Here is a 21,273-nt window from a genome sequence, read left to right as displayed (position 1 = left end):
AATAAAATTATGCAAAAATTATATATTATATGATAATTATTTTTTATATATTAAAAATTTATTTTAAAAATCTTCAATGCACTGTTATAAAAATAAAACAAAACAATGATAAAAATACAATTTAAAAGAATATTAAAATTACAATTAACGTACTATATCTATAATCTATATAAAAATATATAATTAAAAGAAGGGAAATTAAAAAATAATTTGAAAAAAAGTATAGTTAAGTATGGTCGGCGGGGCTTAATGACCCATGTATGGATATGCAGTTGGATCGGCAGATTTCGATTTATATTCTACATAGAAGATAAAAGGCTTATTTAGAATCACCTGTGATTAAACGTAACCTTTGTCCTATTGTTTTGAATAATTTTAGAGCTTGGGGTTTAAATGATCCACAGGTGTCTGATACTACCGGAACAAACAAAACATTATTATTTGGCTATATTTATTTTGTTTTCTGCTTTCGTGATGGATTTGGCAGAAAAAGATCTAGCAAAACGATCTACACACGTATAATCCCAAGCGAGAGGTAGACCTTGGTTCCAAGGGACTAACGTCATACCATCCGATCTTGTTTGATTATATTAATTTTTGTAATAATTTTATTCATATTTTTAACAACTATTTATTTTTTAAATTTGATAGGATAATTAAGAGCGCTTAATGTGCTCAATACCGCTAGCGCTGTGCTAAAAACATATTCAACTAGCGCAGAGGATGGGAGTGTATTACACTTAACAAAATTAAATTTTTAATTGGAGGAACTTAAAAAAAATAATTAAAGAATGATCCTTATTTTCAAAAAAATTTATTAGATTATCTTCATAAAAATCTTCATTCATACCTAATCAATTTTTTTTTATCTTTATCAGAATTTAATCTGAATTCATATTAATACTTCAGATGTATAAATATGAATTTAAACTGACGGGCTTCGAGATTAATATTTTAATTAGGGAATAATCTATCATAGATGTAGCCGGGGAAGAGGGGAAAATCCCGTAAAGGAAACCTGCCTATTCTCGTATATATCATTATAAGATAATCAATAATTTTCCCCATACACACCTCTCACTCATCTCTTCTCTCCAAAATATATACAACATATCAATATAAACAAGAATTTGAAAAATAAATAAGTAAATGTTAATAACTTTTTAAAATAACGACTATAATTAAATTTTTTTATAATAAAAGCAATTGTATAAAGGTGATTTTTATAAAAATCTACCATAGCTAAAGGCCTACAAAAAGTGGACCTCATATCAATATAAACAAGAATTTGAAAAATAAATAAGTAAATGTTAATAACTTTTTAAAATAACGACTATAATTAAAATTTTTTATAATAAAAGTATTTTTATAAAAATCTACCATAGCTAAAGGCCTACAAGTCCAACAAAATTTTTGGGATAACCTCACATAATAGTGCCCCCCCCCCTAATAAAATCCTGGCTACGCCTATGCTATCTACAAAAGTGTATGGCTTAGTGCTCTTAATTTCCTTTATTTGTTTAAAAAATGTTTTATTTTGAGGCCAGGGCAGAGTTAAATCATCTTAATCTGAAGAAATAAGTCCCATTAACATATATTCTATAAAATAAATTATAATATTAGAGAATATTAATTAACATTACCCCTATCTCTCTAAATCTCAACTAAATATCTATAATTTCTTAAACTCCAATTTCTAACTTTCTTATAACTATTAATTAATTTAATTGCACCTTTATAGATTCGTATAACTTTTATTTTTCTTATTTTTAAATAAAATCCAATAATTTAAAAGTAAAAAAAATCCAATAATTAAAAAAAATTTATCATAAAAATCTAATAATTATAAAAATGATAATTTTTGTTTTTTACAATAAAAAAAAGATTAAGAAGAAAATATAATTATTATTTTTCTCCGATGAAGTATATATTTTTAAAAAAAATTATAACTTTTATAAACAAAAACTAGGACATGTCCAGGGGCGGACTGGCCATAAAACCAGGTGAGCATTTTGCCCACGAGGCCGCGAGAAATGTCGATTTTTGAGACCGATCAGAGGAAAATATCAAAAAAGAGGACGATTAGAAAAAAAATATATTATTATGTTCACATTATTTTCTCTTATCATTTATTTATTTTTAATGATATCTCTATGATTTGAATATCACATTCCTTGACAATTGTCATGTCGTTATAATTTAATGCATAAAATAACAGTAACGTCGCTTGACGCTATACATCATTACCACGTTCTTTTCTTTGTTTTTTTTTCAAATGAAGTAAAAACGCTTCCGTTTGATTAGAGTGAAAGCTAAGTTTTGATTAATTCATTATATTACATTTTTTATACATTGATTTAAGCTTTTTTTAAAGGGCCACCGAAATAATTTACACTCCAGAAATAATATAGCCAACATTTCTTGTTCTTTTGAAATCAAATAAAATCCAGGTCGGTGAATCAGATTAAAGGATGGATGCTTTAGTGAAACAGAATAATTCATCTGGCCAAAATAAGTTGAGAAAGCTGCAAAAAATAGATTAGATAAGATATGGGCACGTGAAATTTTTTTTAGAGTATATATGGTAAAGAGAGCTTGCTCCCAATATTGATAAATGCACTTCAATTTATAATAGATAATAAATCATTTGATACAAGAACTTGATAATTTATGTAAATTTAAGACTCTAAGTACAGCTATAATATATTTGAAAATTTTTGAAATGATTGGCCACTGTCATATTCAAACTAAAAATTAGGTACTTTGTCAGCATGGAAAATGATAGAAGATGCTAAGTCTTCTGTATCATCGATTACTACATCGATTCAAAATAAAGCAATAAAATGGCTTCTAATTTAAATCACTTTAATATTTAAAGCTCCAGGAGAGATCAGGGTACAGAATGGTTTGCCAAAAAATCGAATAGGACGAGCGAAGAGAATATATAGCGACAAATGCCAAGATAAACGTCCTCAAGAATCGATTGATCTTTATAGGTTTGGAGTATTTCGTCCTATAATTGATCAAATCATGAACAGCTTGTCGGATCGGCTCTCTGCGAATTGAGAGCTTATTTTGAATGTGCAATATTTGCACCCAAGACATCTGAGGATATTCAGCAGATAGAATAATTTTTAATATCCTCTTAAAAATTAAAAATACGTATTTTTAATTTTTAAAAGGAAATTATGCCAGGCTCTAAGGTAGGGGATGCCAGAAAAATAATTTAATGACATACCCCCTTTTAAAATGTTTAGCTATTTAAAATTTAGATTGCAAATCTTATATTGCTGAGGATATTCAGCAGATAGAATAATTTTTAATTTGCTCTTAAAATGTATAAAAAATCCTATGAGGTTGGGAAGTAGGGATTTCAGGATTTCTATCTTGATTAAATAAATAGTAAAGTATATATTTCGTGTTAAATTACGTAACGAATAATCTTCATTAGCCAGTGTATTCAAAGATATGGTAGCAGAATTAAATGAAACGGACGATGATCGTATGAACAAGTGAGGAGTCAAATGAAGAAGATGGAATATTACAATATGATAATAAAGAGTGTGATAATAAGTGTAACAAGTGTTTAAGAAGCGTGTATGAAATTTTTAAAAGATGCAATATGCATACAAGTGACACTATTGGCATATGAATTAGTGATCTGCATCGGGCCTAATTTTTCAAGCCCGGCCCGGCCCGAAATTTTTTTAAAAAGTTTTGCCCACCCGGCCCAAACCCGAAATTTATTTTGAAAAAATTTACCGGCCCGGCCCGAATTTATTTAAATATAGAAATTAATTTTTTAATTACTTAAAATAAAAGACATGTTATATAGGGTTTAGTTTCAATAAATTAAACCAAAAATTTGTATTTTACATAAAAAATTCAATATAAAATTGATAAATTTAGATATATTTAATAAAATTTCCAAAGTCCGACCCGACCCCGCCCAAATTTTTTTTAAAAATTTTAGGCCCGACCCGAACCCGATTATTTTAAATAGGGCAGGACTCGGGCCGGGTACTGGCCGGGCCTAACTTTGCAGATCTCTAATATGAATACATTTTAACTTTGTCATTTAGGCAGGTTAATTCGAGAATACATTTAGTAAATTAAAAATTATAAAAATAAGCTGAGAGCTAATATTGACCAAGAAAAATTAGAAGCGTTTTAATGATGTCAATTGAATGAGAACTTAGCGCAGATTGAACTAGAAGATATTCTTGTATATTTGCGCAATGGTTAAAAGTTTGAGAGATTTATTAACGTAAAATTTATATATTTCCTTAATTCTTTTATTTGAATTTTACCCATTAATGGTCAAGATTTTTCTAGTGGATAAAAATGCTCAATTTTTTCAAATTATATTGATTAATGCTCAAATATGATATTCTAAAAAAATCAGCCAAAAAAAATAATCCTAAATAGAAAATCTAGCCTGGTGCATATATGCACCGTTAACCATTAAGAGGTTAAAAAAGATAAAAATTATATAAAATACTATAAGATCAAAAAAACAACAAATATCTTTATTCTTTTTTTGTAATTTATAATAAAAACGAGAAAATGTTTATATATTATGAAAATCCTTGAAACATTTAATATGGAGTGCGATTTGACATGTTTGGCACATATATCTTGAGTGCGTATGGCAATATCTGCATCTTCGTCTTTTTCCATCTATAATTTTGGATAAATAATGTCCAGATGAATCAATAGGGTTTTCACACTGTAATGCAAACTGGCTGGCGTGACCTGTACTTGAATTTTTTTCAATTTTTACTGGCGTTCGAAGGAGGTAGTTAGTAACTTCTCGTCTAAATGCACGCAAACTCTTCTTGTCATCTCGATTCACGAATTTCCAGATTTTCCATGAATTTACCAAAGCTACATCAATAAAATTGGTGAATATTGGCCACCACCATTTTTTTCCTCTTATTTTTATTCTATATGTAGATATTAGATTATCACATAGATCAACTCCACCCATGTGTTTGTTATAAGCAGTTACCATATTTGGCTGAGGAATTTTTATTTTAGAAGATATTTTCTTAGAATACCTTGAAACATTAGAAAGCAAAGAGATAGTGTGGCATGTCGATGCAACGGTCACCACCGAATTATCATTCCAACGAACTACAAATATTTCGTTTAATTTTTCAAACCTATAATCATAATATCCTCTTTCTTTTTTTGCTACAACCTTTATAGATTCAACTGGGCAATGCTCTATTCTATTGTCCCTCACAGTTCCAGTTGCAAAATATCCCATTTGTTTTAAGTATGACAAGAGTTTAAATGATGTAAAGAAATTATCAAAATATATTTTATGATAATTTGGTTTTTGCAATGCCTTTAATAATTTTATGATTACATTTCCACCTAATCCATATTCATATTTATTTTCGCTTTTTCCTTGATATATATCAAATGAGAATACGTAACCGTCGGAAGAGGCCAATATCCAAGACTTGTATCCGAATCTAATTGGTTTTCCTTTTATGAACATTTTGCAAGAATGTCTTCCTCGATATGGTATCATCTGTTCATCTATTGATAAATGATGTTTAAAAATTCCGAATTGCTGAAATTTATTATTCAATATATTAATGTAAGGCCTAACTTTATAAAATCTATCATGTATATCTATTTTAGTATTGTCTGCCAAATGGATATTATATTTCAAATTTCGAAATTGTAATTGAGTCATTATATCCCGGATTATTGGAATAGAAATATCGCTGTCATTAGACCAGTACATTCTTTCTTGTGGGAGAGAATGATATCCAGTAAATAATAGAATTCCAATAAATCTCTGAATATCTTGGATGGTTATGCATATGTTAGGTCTATTCATTTGTTTAGCATAAATATTACTTTGTTCTACAATTAGGGAATATAAGTCTTCGTCGAAAATTAAACAAAATATATCTGATGGACTTTTACCAAGTAAATCATTTTCAAGTTTTATTACATCTTCCTTTTCTCCATTGAAAGGGCTTGAAGAATATATTGCATCCGTTTTTCTCCATTTTATGTGAGAAATTCGAGAATAGCTTCTTGTAGAATATGGTTCTGGAAGGTCGTCATCAACTGAATTATGAATCTCCAATTCTCCAGCTGTATCTGAAGGCAAAACTCCGACATTTGTTAAGTCATTTTCATCGAAATCTTCTTCATCACTAACTGCAGAGGGGTTTGGCGGAATTATAACCATATCTCTTTCTTCAATTGGTTCCTCTTCAAAAAGTTGAGCAAGCGCTTGTTCAATTGTTAGAAAACGTTTCATTAAAAAAATTTATTAAAAATTAAATATCTAGATAAATTATTTTCGTAGAATCTTGATTTTTTTATTAGTCATCTATTATTTTGATAATTTTGATTGAATTGACAAAACAGGTGCATAATATTTTATATAAATAAAATAAAATCTTCAGAAAGGAAGAGGCTAAAAATAATTTTAAACTTTTGAATATTTATGAACCTAATAATTTCATATAATTTGATCGGGATAAAAAATTATAATAGGAACAATATATTATTCGATTTAATCTCAGGGGAAAAAAATTTTTTTAAATTATTTTCAAAAGGTCTTTTTTGGGTATAAAATTTTTTTTAAAAATTCTTAAGGGGCTCGAGCCACCCACCCCTCCCCTTCCCACCCTTAGTGACGGTAGTGGTTTTAAGTATAATATAAAAAATTATAATTCATTATGTTAAATTTCATTTGTTTGAATTTTTTTAAATAATATATACTGCTAGATGGTTAACGGTGCATATATGCACCAGTCAACTTTATGTGGTTACCTATTAAAATATTAATTATTTAAAAATTCAAAAATGATTGATAAATATTGATATATCTATAAAGAATATATACACACTAGTTTTCATCGAAATAATTTTATAATATGCTCGTGAGATCACTTAGAAAATTTTGCATTTTAGACCTCATAAATTCGCAAAGTTTGAGGGTTTCTTAGGGGCATAAAAAAATATTTTTTTCATATTTTTCTTTTCCAGTTTTGAAGTACAATGTCTGAACTATATAAAAATCTTTTTTATTATTTTTTAAAAAAAAACTACTATGTTAAAATAAGGTATATAGGAGGTGGTGCATATATGCAGCGTTAACCAGTAACGGGATATCTATTTACAATATGTTCGGTGCCTGTTTTTATAGGTGCAGCAATTTTATACGCTGTAATATTGTATAACTGCAATAATTTTATATGTGTAAAATTAATTGATTTGATATATTGAGTATGTATTTTTTTATATTTAACATGTGATGTATGATTTGATTTTATAGTACAATATCGTTATAAATCTAATATAAAATATATATGTGCAATGAATATTATTTTATTTTGGTAGTGAATATGATTTTAGATGTGCATTTTTAAACAATAAATTATATGAATATCATATAAATACTATTCCTTTTCTTACTAAAAATGTAAATCTTTTGAACTTATTTTCAAAAATAATAAGTAATAAAGATCATGTAAATCGAAGAAGACATATAAGGGAACCCGGTCGAAGACCTGGCAAAAGCGGGCCGAAAGCCCGCAAAAATGGATGTATGGGGGCAATGCCCATTTATAAATGAGGCCGCTATAAAAAAATGCCCACGAGGCCGTAGCGTCATAGGCCGCCCCTGGACATGTCACCCCTTTATGGACACGGGGCACTCCCTAGCAAAATTAATTATAATAATTATATTATGATTATAACTATTATTGATTAAGTTTCATACTTCAATATACAAAATACTATTTTTTTATTCTTCCTCCATTAACATTAGGTATTCCCAGACATGGATATTATTTTCAAAAGTATTATATAAATGTTTCCATGGCTTATAGATTGATTTGAACATGATGGATTTAGATTTGATATAGATGTCATCATAGTATTATCCCTTACTTCTCGGGGTTGATCATCGGTTGAATTTTTCCCATCAATTTTTCATATGCACGATTCATTGCAGTTGGTAACCCAGCAATTCTTGTCTTTATTTCAACTTGTTTTGAACGGATATTGTTTCCTCGATCTGCTGATGGAATCCATTTGCCTTTCAATAATTTTTGACTGTTACACATGTCTTTTAGAATAACCTTTACATTGTTGTATTAAATGGTCATCGGCATTGCATTTAAAACATCGTCTTTTCTTTATACCAGACCAGTAGCAACTATTTCTTTTTGTGTCACAGCTTGAGAATATATTGAATCTAACTGCATCCCTACATTTTTTTAGGACCAGTTTTATCTGGATGTAGTGTGATATCCTGTTTATAAGCTTTGATTGGGTCTCCATTAAGTTTAACTAAACAAAAAATTTTTTTTACTTAATCATAATTTTATAATTAAATTTTATAAAATAAAAAATTAATAAAAATTTCAAAAATTAAAATGACTGTTTAAAAATTTTTTTATTCTTAATATTTTAAATTTATTTCCAGTGTCCAACAACACTTTTATTTATACAATAAAGTAAATGTGTAATTCCAATCAAAATTTTCCATGTTATACAATTAAATCAAAATGTTTATTTTTACTTCGAAAAGACATATAAAATTTCACTAGTTTGGTTCTTTTATATTTCACGTGGTTTTTTTTTTATTTTTTAATTTATATAGTCTAACTAATTTAAATATTTAAATGTGTTACTATGGGTTTATACAAAAAGAGAATTTTTCTTTAATTATTGGAGTCGTGTGTAAAGATAAGATTATATGTTTAATTATATCTATATAAATTGATCTTCACACATGTTATACTTGTCAAAGATCATTTATATTGATATTAATTTAAAGACAATATTACACTTAAACTATAAATTAAAATTATCTTTTTTTATATACCAAGTCAAATTGTTTTTAACTTCCAGAAACATGAGATTCATTGTACGACTCCACAAATGTAGTTATTTTATCTTTTTGTTTTAATTTCAAATGTCACACACATTACTATATAATATAAAAATATCAATTGGTATAAACATATTCCCACTACAGCATGAATAACCATATATCATTTGAAATATTAAATGCTTAATTTTATTTTATTATTTCTCTTTGCATATGTCGTAATTTTTAAAGGGATCATAACTATCTGGGATCTTCACGGGATTTATTAAAGTGATCCCTTTAAGATTTCAAAGAACTTTACGGCATTATCACGTTTGAAAGATGATATAGAAGAATCTTATTTTAGAAAGCGTTATACGCGCGTTTCGCTTTATTTTTTTAAAGTTATTTATTATTTTCAATGTTGTTTATTTTGACCTTATGAAATAAGATATGTCTAATATAGGGTATCAATCGATAGCTAATCAAAAGATCTATTCAACTGGAGGTCAATCTTTCCCCCTGGTAAGTCTAGGTCTGGGGGGTCAGGAAAATTTTTATCAAAATAAAATATCGATATGGGTATAAAACAGGGATGTTACCCTTCGACAAAAAAAAAGGGTCCAGGTCCGGGTTCGGGTACAGGAATAAAATTTGAAAGGATCCGGGTCCAGGTTCCGGGTTCAGGGAACATAAAGATAATTACTCAAAATAAGATTTTTTTTTATTCATTTATTATTATACTTCTATGCATATTCATAATTTACAAATGAAAAATTTAAAAATCAAATAATTTATTTTTTAAATATTCTCACACAAAAATAATATCTACTAAAATATCTTACTTGAGATTTCCACGTAAAGTAGACAATACAGGGGAGACTGGGGTTAGTCGAACCAATTTTTACAAAATTGACTATAGCTCTTGTTGTTTTATAGATAATATAAAAAATAATATATGATTGGATACCTAAAACTATACTCTATAAAGGTGCCTTATAAAAAATCTTAAGAATATAATTATTTTTTTTAAATTTTATTTTTTATAAAAGTGAAAATTTTGTTCAACAAGCCCCAATAGCGGGGTGAGGCAAACCACTTCCATTGGTTTTTTTAGGCCATAATAAATTGAAATGCATTTTTATTTATTAATAATGTTATGTATAGAATAATTTTATTGTTTTATTGTTCAAAATATCATAATACTTATAAATTGAAGCTAATTATATATAAAAATTGAAACTTAATTTTGGCTAATTTAATAAACATTTTGGAGAGAGATTAAGATTTCTTAGCATAAATCCTAAATACCAATCATAAACAGCCAAAAAATTGCCTTTACAAGATTTTGAAATTTTTTTCATTATTAATTGCCATAATTGACGTGTATGGTTTAGCAAACACCGTTAGCTCTAAATTGACAAATCATGATTGAAATAATATCTAGATTTGATAAATACTCATAAAACTTACCCAAATTATAGAAGAATGTTTAAACTTTGTAATAAAATTTAATTTACAAATAAATGATCATATATTTTAATAAAAATTAAAATTCTGTGTCTTATAAAAATCTTTTGAAAATTTCATCAAAATTTTATTTAAATTTTATTTCTTAAATAAAATTTTTAGTAATTAATTATTTCAAAATATATTTTGTCCATAGATGTATACTAATGAAAACTATATTAGGATAAAATTTAACCTTCTGGTATATTTAATTTTAAAATGAGATTAAGTGGTTTGCCAAGCCCCAGGTTTTATCTAACCCCAGTCTCCCCTATATTTCAAAGAAGAAAATTCACGTTTAGGAGAATTTTGCATACAAATTTATTTTTTTTGTGGTAAATTATAGGAATTATTAATTCCGCATATTTAAGTTATATTTATTTTATAAAAAAATATAAAAAGTTTTGTCATCACATATTTTCTTTTACTTAGTTAAAGATATTTTATGTAGAATAATTTTAAAAATAATGATAAAATATTGATCTTAGTTATTAGTCAAAATCTTTTATTTCTTAATATAGTTTTTTTTTTTAAATTTAGTTTTTTTCATCTCCCACTCTATTTTATCATGTTTGAGATATAAATTTAATTCAATATTTCATTCAATTTATATATTACATATAAACAATATATAATAAGAAATATGTTCGTAATTACACTAATACATGAATATTGATTATATAAAATATTTAAATGTTAGTTCATAGTCATCCCAAATTTCTTGCTAATAGTACCTATTTGATTAAAATATTCAAATTTAATCGTAATTTATTATATAATTAGATTACTTTATTCAATTGGTAGTCTACGATAACCTTTCAATGTTTGATGTGTCCTTTTTTTTCTCCCTCTTTGTTTAAGATTGAATTCTTTTAAGGGATCACCAATAATTTCTGGGAATGTATCCCGTTTTATTTTATGAATCGCTTCGACATATTAACATGTCCTTAATCTTGATCTGTTCCTCCTCTGGCATAGCTAAAATTTTCATTACCATGTCAATCTTTTCTTTGTTCCAACAATGGTATGTTCTTTTGGGTTTAGGAATAATGGAGGAGAGGATGATTTGTATTTTCATTAATGATAGCTAAAGAATTATTATTTGTGGAAATGTTAGAATATGATTGATAATTTTCCATATCATTCTCATCTGAGGTGGGCAAGGAATAATTTCAGAAGTAATTGGGAATAGAGGAGAATTATTAAAGTTATGAGATATTAAACATCGAAAAAGTAATTAATTAAATTAAATATGAAAATATTTAAAAAATATTGTAAATAAGCTTTTTATGTAAAATTAATTTTTTTAATTGTACAAACTTCAAGTGCGGCATTTTTTAAAAAAGTTGTTTAATATTTTTTTAACATAGATTAATGTTTAAGTATGATTAAAATAAAAATATAATATCATTTTATTTTGTTTTAACATCTGGTAAAAAATATCCCCCCTTTCACTGTAAACATTCTTAAGCTTGTTCATCATTTTATTTTACCAAATGTTGTTTTGCAAGAGCTTTTCATTTTAATATGCATATGTCAATGTGCGAATTGTGGCCAATCAATACATGGCGATTCAATACTCATATCTTTATTATTATTAAGCGCCTTTATACGTCTATTAAATAAAGCTTTTAAAGTCTAATTTTTTGTGTGAATAATGCTAAATGCCTCAGGATAATATTTATATAAAATATCAGCAATCTAAATTAGTAATTTTTGCACCAAATAAAAAAATGTATAACGTTATTTTTCCAGAAAGAGGTACTAAAAACAGTTTATTTGAAATATTTTTTTTATTGAATTGCTATATTCAATAAATAAACTTAGGTAAGGTACATATAATAAATATACACATTTTGACCAATTATGAGAGAAATTGGTCAAATAGATAAAAAGTTAAAGGGTGGTGGCCAGTTTTCACACATGGCCATTTATGGCACATTTCCCCTACTTAAAAAATATGTATAAATACAACATTAATTAATTATATCAACAACAAAAATTTAATATTTAGACAGACATGGGAATGCTAAGATAAAGGTTCGGAAAACTTAAAAAGATTCATATTAGAAACGATAACTGTAAAAGTATAGGGATTTCCATCATAATAGAAAAAAAGGAGGGCAGGTTAAGGTGGTTTAAACAGTTGAGAATAATACAAATAGAGTATAATGGGAAGAGGCATGGTGGTAGATAGAATTTGGAAAGGGAGACCGATATAAAATATAGGAAGTTGGCAAAAAAGTATATAGCTATGTTAAGACCTAATCAAAGTTGGCACTCTTTAGAAGAAGTATATACAAGAACAAGGGGAGGTATGAGCAATGTACCTCCTCATATTCTTTAGGAGGCATAGGGTAGGTTTGGTGAATATCAGCTGAATCTAAAAATTAAGAAGATTTGCTAAGTATTAATCTTATTGCTTTATAAACATGAAGAGCTAACTAAAATACATTATAAATGCTATAAAGCGCACACCAGTTTTTAAAGTGAAGATATTCTCTATTATATTTAAATTTTTGCGAATTAAATTATTTAAAATATTATGTTTCAAAAATATAAAGACAGCTTCAGCAATGGCTTTCAATTTATACCATTTGGCCGTCAACAAAGAATGTCAGGATAAATTGAGGCAAGAAATAACCGAAACGTTCAGAATAAAAAAGGAACAATTTTTGGATGCAGAAACTTTAAGAAGTATGTCGTATTTAAGAGCGGTGGTTTGGGAAACATCAAGGTTTTAAAAATTTATCATATTATAAATTTCAATTATTCAATCATAAAAATATAATAGATATTATCTTCTTTAAATTTAGTCGATAAGTTAATTAATTATTTGGCACATGCCAAATCTGTTCTTATTGCTATTTATTTTGAAATATATAATTGTTGAAAAAACCTATTAACTTCCCAGTGATAAGGTTGGTACTAGATTTTAAAATTGTTATTAAAAATTAACTTGTGGTGTTATACCTTATTTTTCACTAACCTTCATTTTATGCTAAAATACATTTCTGTCAAGTTTAATTATTTTTGAATAGATTTAACATTTTAAAAAAATATATGATATTGTTTGAATTTTTTATACCACAATATTAAATTTAATGATTGTTACATGTAGTGTTGTTAAACGGCTCGTTTTGAGCCGATTTTTAAAAACGGCTAACTCGATATTTCATCTAAAATATTATTAGCAGGGATGTGAACCCTTCGACAAAAAAAAGGGTCCTGGTCCGGATTTGGGTCCGGTAATAAATTTAAAAAGGACCCGGGTACAGGGTTAGGGTCCGGTCAGAGGAAACATAAAAATAATGACTCAAAATAAGACTTTTTTTTATTAATTTTTTATTATACTTCAATATATACACATTTATAATTCGAAATGAGATAATTTATATTTTAAATATTTTATTCAATCGCACAATCATGATATCTTCTAAAATATCATCCTTCAGATTTCCACATAAATTAAACAAGATATATTTCAACGATGAAAATCCACGTTCTTACCTAAAATAGATAGTCATTTTTATAATACATAAATTATTGTACTTGTGTCGCCGGTACAGCCATGACGATTCTAGACAAGGTATTTAATTCTGGATATATTGAAGAATTTTCCTCCCAGAATTTTAAAATGTTTGCATCTCTATTTATTCTCTTAACTTCTGAGAACTTTTCTATTAAAGATACAATAGATATTTTTTGCTCCTTTCTATCAGATGATAATTTAATTTTTTTTCCTCTATCTAATAGTAAAATTTCCAGATCATCAATATCGTTATCATTATCATTGTTATCGCTACAACCAGTAGATATTGTTGTAACCACCAATGTATTGTAAATAATAGAGTTTTGGGTATGCCATAAATCTTCAAGATGGTCTATAGTCATTTGTTTTTGCTCACTACTTAATAAAACCTGATATCGCGGGTCTAAATATATCGAAGCATATACAACACTATTTTGTAAATATTGTTGCTCTCTTATTTTCGTATTTTCTAGTACTTCATTTGAAAAGAACTTGTTAATCTCCCTAACTCTAATCGACATCTTAACCATATGCCATAAAAATCCGATAAACATAATTGTTCTGCTTGCACTCTTAATGTTGTTAAAAGGAACCAGCACACTAGTAAGCTCTTTTACTTGATTCCAATCATCTTCTAACAAAATGATTTCACATGCTCCTATGATTAAATCATTACAGAAATCTTTCAAACTTAATAACTCTAGCATCATACATATAGAGGAACAGCGTGTTGTGCAATCTAAAATTGCCATTTGCCTTTTCATGGATTTTAATATTCTAACAATTGTGGGAGTTCTTAAATATTTTACAACATCCCTTGCTTTATCAATTATAGTTTTAAAGTGACTATTTTTTAGGGAGATTCCATGAAAAAAATTAATAAAATTATAAAAATTTTACATTATTTTTTAAAAATTAATAAAATTAATAAAATTATAAAAATTTTATATTATTTTTTTTAAAATTAATTTAACACCCTGAACCCTTGGACCCTCCACTTTTTAAAAAGGTCCGGGTCCGGGTTCAGCCAAAATACGAGGGTCGAGGAGGGTTCAGGGTCCGGGTTCACATCCCTGATTATTAGGCAAGCCTGAAGATTTTGTTTGTAGAAGGAACAAAGGTTTGGGCATCTATTAGAGAAATCCATAGGCTTAGGCTATATTTTTATGGCTAAAATATTGAGTTAGTCGTTTTTAAAAATCGGCTCAAAACGAGCCATTTAACAACACTAGAATTTTTAAATAAAAATATGTTATTCAGTAATTATACATTATTTTAATACTATCTTTAAAAAAATATACCTAAAATTTCTAGTTAAATCTTCGAAATGTTTATATGTTTAATATTAGGATTTAGCATATCAAATAATATAAACATGATTGAGGTATAATAGTCATAGATGGGGTTTTGGTTAAACTCACCTTACCCCTTAGGGAGTTCTTTTTTTACCTTATCACTGAAGAATGATATAAGAGAATTGGATGTGTTGTTTGGAAATATTAAATTCTGCTACCAAAAATGTTAATATAAAGTAAGAGTTATAAATGAAATAGAACAGAGTGAGCTGTAGTTCAAATTCTGAGTTATTAGCGAGGGAAATGATAGTGGTCAATAATGGTAAGGGTTTATACTATAATTTAATTCCATACCAATATATCACAAGCATTTCATCATGCCGTCTGATATTGATTTCTAAAAATATCGTTTACCTCAAATATAACTGAGATCCTGGCCGATTTTAGTGCACAAGATATGATAATACAAACAATATGTATTCCATTCGATCCTTTTGCAATGGGGATCGGGGACTGTTAAAAACAATAGAATGGACTCAAATAACCTAAATTAGAAAGGGGTTGGTAAGCTTGTGAGGAATGGAAAATTTCAATTAAGATCTTTAGTATGAGACGTTTGATTTAGAAGCTCTTTATAAGTGAATCCGAGAATTCAAAAATAAATTAAAAGAGGTAAAGATTTTTAGGTTACTAATAATAAATAAGTAAATTGAAAGAAAGATATATTTAGAACGTAGAAATGTTTTGTTTAATTTAATTATGGAAGTAAGAAGCGTTTGAAAAAAAAATAACTTTATGATATCGGAGACATCAATGGAAAAAACGATATGCGATAAAAGGATTAAGTTCTCATTTATATGCAGAAACGTTTATATTTTAGAGAAAAACAAATTCTTAAGGAATTAAGAAATTTAGAGAGCAATAATTACTGGTGTAAAATATATTCTACGTTTTATTATTTATATATTGGGTTTTAAAATGTGAGAAATGCACATTTGCTTTATATATAATTGAATATTAAAAGACTAAATCCCGTGGCTTTTGGAACCGTTAGAGTTTTAGATAGGCCAATTGAGCTTTCCGGTTATCGTATTCCTAGTGGGGTAAAACGATATTTTTTTACAATTGCAATAGTAATTATATTTTCTTTCTTTCTCTCTCTGTATCTTTTTTTCCTTCCTTCTAAACAAAATTCGCGATATCCTTCAATTTTTTTGATACTTCAGGTTAAGAATGAAAGTGATATTTTATTATTATTTGTCTCTTGATTTTAGAATTTGATTTTTAAAAATGTTTAAGATATTTTATTGTGCATCTTAGATTTACTTCGTAAAAAAATGTATTTATATTTTCTTCTTGGCTTCTGGCTTATTTAATTATAAGAAATATTTTAATAAACATTTTCTTTTAAGACTTATTATAAATTAATAAATAAATTTTTACCTTAAAGAAGATAAATTTTGAAAAGCTAATAAATAAAATAATATCAATCACTTAAAAAACAGTAGTTCTTTCCTAATAAAAGTAAAAATAACACTCATAAATTATTATTCATCTATCTTTAAAAATAAAAAAAATTTTAACGACCATTATCAATCAGGTCCCATTGATTCCTCAAAACATGGTGATGTCGCGATTGCCAAAGTATTTTAAAGATCATGATAAATTTATTCCTGAAAGATGGTTGAAACACGGTATTCATAAAGGTTTTCATCCTTATTGCGTATTACCTTATGGACATGGCCCTAGAATGTGCATAGGGAGGCGATTTGCTGAGCAAGAACTCAATTTAGGCCTGATTAAGGTAAAAAATACCTCTTAAACTTCTATAAAATTTAATTCATTTTGCTCTAGATTCAGTTAAAACTTCTGGTTACCCCCATTCTCCGAAAAATTAATTATATAACTTTATTACTTCCTAAGAAAAAAAAATATAATCTTCAGCATTTATAGGAGGCAAATTATAAAACATATAATTATTAAAGTATTTTTGAAGTTATTTTAAAAATTACTTTTCAAAATTTTTTTTAGAATTCCAAATGTTTTGAAAATTATTGGACAAAATAATATTTCAAGCGTCGATAATGCGAGTGAAAATCTCAATTACTTAAAGACAGTCTAGGCTGAACCATTTTTTAAAAAAGACTGGCCCTGTCCAGAGTTCTAAATAAAGACGAATTTTATATTAATACTTTCGCAGGGACTCGAGCCCCCTGAAAAATTTGAAGTGCCCCCTCAAAATTTTTATTTTTGAAAATGTAAACTAAAAAAAAGTAATTTTGAATTATGTTATAAAAAAAGAAGGTATTTTAGATAATGTTAAGCTTAAAAAATAATAATTTTGAATAACGTTATCTAAAAAAAAAGAAAGTAATTTTGATAATAATTTTAAAATTTCTTTTGAGCGCGCTGAGATTGTAAAGGCTAGTGACACCCTTCTTTTTACCTGTATCCGATTGATAAAATCCAAGGAAATTGGCTAACTGTAACAATTATAAAATTTAAAACGAATGTATCAGCCAATTTATAAAAAAACAGCTAATACTGATATTTTAGAAAGGATCAATTTAGTTTGAATAAAGTCCCATTTGGACGCAGCCACTTCTACTAGACCAAAACTATTCAAATACATTTCAATCACCTAGAAATTTGAATGGTGGGTCTGAATTTTAAACAATAGTAATTTTAATAAAAATTTATGAATAATGCTCTTAGATGTCTCTTTAGGTTGAAGCTGATTGATTATATGATGATACCATTCTCCAACATTTTATAGATCGAAATTTAAATCCTGTACTAATTTTTTTTATTGAATTAAAAATATTTCGAAAATTTGGGAAAAGTATTTATATAAAATTGAAAGTAGCGAAATAGCGTGCTACTTAGCTACTCTCTAAAAAGGAGCGCACTACTGATATCGCTATTTTTAAAAATATGGTGCGCTATAACTACACTGAAAAAAAGTAGCGCGCTACTATAACAGTTCTAGTTTTTAAAAAAAAGGCCTGCAATGGACAGATTTTGTTTTTAAAAAATTTAAATAGATTACCCATGTTTTTTAAAAAAATTTACCCAGCCACTTTCCCAAGCCCCCATCCATTATTAAAAATTATTTGATTTCAGCTAATAAAATATTTTAAAATGGCAGGTCCATTCTGAAAAAAGGAAATAAAACAATAAGAGAAGCCATTTTAATAAATATAAGCTCTCCTGCTTAATCCACCAATAAAATATTTTATTATGGCAGGTCCATTTTGAAAAAAGGAAATAAAAAATAAGATAAGTCATTCTCTAATAAATATAAGCTCTCCTACTTATTCCGCCAATAAAATATTTTAAAATTGCCCACACATTTTGTAAAAGGGAAATAAAAAATGAGATTTTCTAAACAAAATTAATATTGCCAGCCTTTTGTAATTTTTTACAATTAGCAATAAATTGATTAATTTTTTTTTCAAGTTTATAATATATCTTAAAAATTTCAACCCCCATTAGACAATTTTATAGTCGCCGAATAATTTACATGCGCAGGAAGGAGGAGCTAGAAGCAATTTGGCTGCTATCTTTTGAGGAGGGGAGTAGGCATCGAAGGGATTAAGGCAAATTAATTGGGGGGTTATCAATTAAATTTAAAATGAAATAGGGCAAACTGTAAAAATCATTTATATTTTTTACTATATCGACCAAATCTATATTTTGCATATAATATTCAAATAAAATTTATTTTCTGAATAATTTTTAAATGTAATTTAAACTAGTTAAACATTCTATCAGCAAACTCTTATTCATGCCAAACAATATACTATTAATGCATTCATTGTGAACAATGTGAAGGTTTTTAATTTAATTAAAATTCTAAAAAATAATACTTTTGTATTCGCAATTTTTTAATAGTTTGTAGATGAGTGTAAGGATAATATAAGTTATTCTATAATTAAAAACTTTTAATAACGTGAGAATATCGCTGCCAAGCAAAAAATTTTTAGTGGGACAGATTAAAGTTTTGAAAAGGGATTTCCTCCAGTGGATATTCTGTCATGTGAACACTGGGTCGCCACCTCTGAGTCCTAGTGCCTGTACAGATAGCAGACACATGTTGCGTTGTACAATATAACCATTTATTCAATTTAAAAAAACAGTAATCTATATCCCCTTCATCTCCTTAAAAACACTTCACTATTATTGATATCTTATCAATATGATTTTAACACATTTCTTTAATTCCACAACCTTCCCCCTTTATTAAACCTAAAGCTCCTATTAACTTGGCAGAGGAGGCCATAATTATAATATAAATATTCAAACTTAAATTAAAATATATTTGACGCCTAGATAATTGGGCACCTACTGGTTTAACCAGTCAGAATCATGGAACCCTCTCTGTCTACTACTTGCATTGTTTTCCGTATAACCACAGAGCTTCGAAATCACTCTTCCCAGGGTTATTTTTGTTATAAAATGCCCCTCAAAATATATCAAATCAAAAACATTTTGTATAAAAAAAAATTATGTCAAACAATATTTGTATTGTATCTATACAATAAAGATGAAATCTAAAAGTACCTTAGCATCTTTGTTCTCTTCAATTCTATTCGACCCGCCATAACTCACATAGCGTTATTTCTTGTTTCTCGTATCGTCTTAACGTTAATGGTGCTATTTAATTGGCCCTATCTCTTATTCCTTATTTATCGCTTGTATCACTTGCAGCTATGCCGCAATCATCCTGCCCTTGCCTCTATTCCGCTCTCTGGGTAGTTGCTGCTACATCCTTTACTTGTTCAGACTATTTTCATTTTTAAATCTTTCACTTTTTTTTTCATTTCTTTTTTTAAATATCTTATCCTTTTTTAAAATTCCATTTTATAACAAATTATCTTAATACATTTCATCTTTCATAAATTGAAAATCTATATCATCTAATGTAAAAATATTTTATCAATTTACAAAATGAAAATTTTAAAATACAATTTTTAAATGATCATCACCAAATATTATAAAATAACACGTTAGCTTTTAGTCACGCTATGTATACCTTGCAGCTTGATTTTTAGAATAGAAACGCTGATAACATTTTTTTAACTTCTCCTAAAAGCTTTTACATTAAAGAAAATAATCTCGATCTCTACCCCTTCCCCAAGTTGTATGTGATATGCTTCTACCTCCCCCCCCCCTCCCCCAACCTCCTCGATATCTAAACAATCTTTCAACAAAAATTTACCCTTAGTACAGCATTCTTTGAGCACTTATACTGGGAAACTATTATTTCTTTCTTTCTTTCTTTAAAGCCTATATCGTTGTATCCATAACGAGTACAATTCCCATTCGATGTTCACCGATGTCAATTTTCGATAGGCATATCTTAGTATCCATAGTGAACTTGTTGTTCACTTTGTGTAACCAGATCCATGCCCCTTTTCATACTATCTAAAATTTTCAGGTAAAATAATCCTCTTCTCTTAAGCCCTCCGGTTTCAACACTGATAATCAAACTAAACGTGCCTCATACCTTGGAAGTAATATGTAATATCATTACATTTTATTGATATTATTTTAAAATTCTTGCAAGAAACAAGGCGTATTTTTTATTTGTAGAATATTTTTTTTACAATGTACTAAGAATTACATCTTTGTACATTTAAATAAATTCGGGCAGGGCCGACAAATAATTTTTATTTTGGGTCGTGACAAATAAAAATAAAATTCGTTTGGGATGGGGTTGGGCAAATTTTTTAAAATAATTTAGGGCCGGGTCGAAAAATTAGGCAATGCAAATCATTAATATATACCCCTTGTTTAAGATTAGATATGCTTGGATCGTTTGGAAAAATATTTAACCACTAATTGCCTTATTAGGACAAAAAACTCGAATACTAAATTGAACAACCTCTTTAGTCCCCCTAATTAATGATATAGTCAGTTTTGAACCCGAACTCTTTGTTTATTTTAAAAACTATTGTTCAAAGAATAATTACTGCCGATCCTGATGATGGTTTTTCTTTGGGGAAAATTTCCAAAAAAATTTGTCACTCATATTGTACCTTAATCCAAGTATCAATAATCCTTATTGGCTTAACTTATTA

At 27.5% G+C, this 21,273-nt stretch overlaps 1 protein-coding gene across 1 annotated transcript in view; it reads left to right on the top strand.

The window, feature by feature from the left end:
- LOC135927736 (probable cytochrome P450 CYP44) overlaps positions 1-21,273 on the top strand; it is a 113,531-nt gene that overhangs the window by 91,100 nt on the left and 1,158 nt on the right. The window contains exons 6-8 of the mRNA XM_065463892.1: positions 12,928-13,100; positions 16,215-16,293; positions 16,791-16,994. Coding sequence (XP_065319964.1) covers positions 12,928-13,100; positions 16,215-16,293; positions 16,791-16,994 — 456 coding nt within the window. The remainder of the gene's footprint in view (positions 1-12,927; positions 13,101-16,214; positions 16,294-16,790; positions 16,995-21,273) is intronic.

This window comes from Gordionus sp. m RMFG-2023, chromosome 1, assembly GCF_954871325.1.
Source record: "Gordionus sp. m RMFG-2023 chromosome 1, tfGorSpeb1-WG-v2, whole genome shotgun sequence".
Classification (NCBI taxonomy): Eukaryota; Metazoa; Nematomorpha; class Gordioida; order Chordodea; family Parachordodidae; genus Gordionus; species Gordionus sp. m RMFG-2023.
This window is presented reverse-complemented; position numbering and strand designations above follow the sequence as displayed.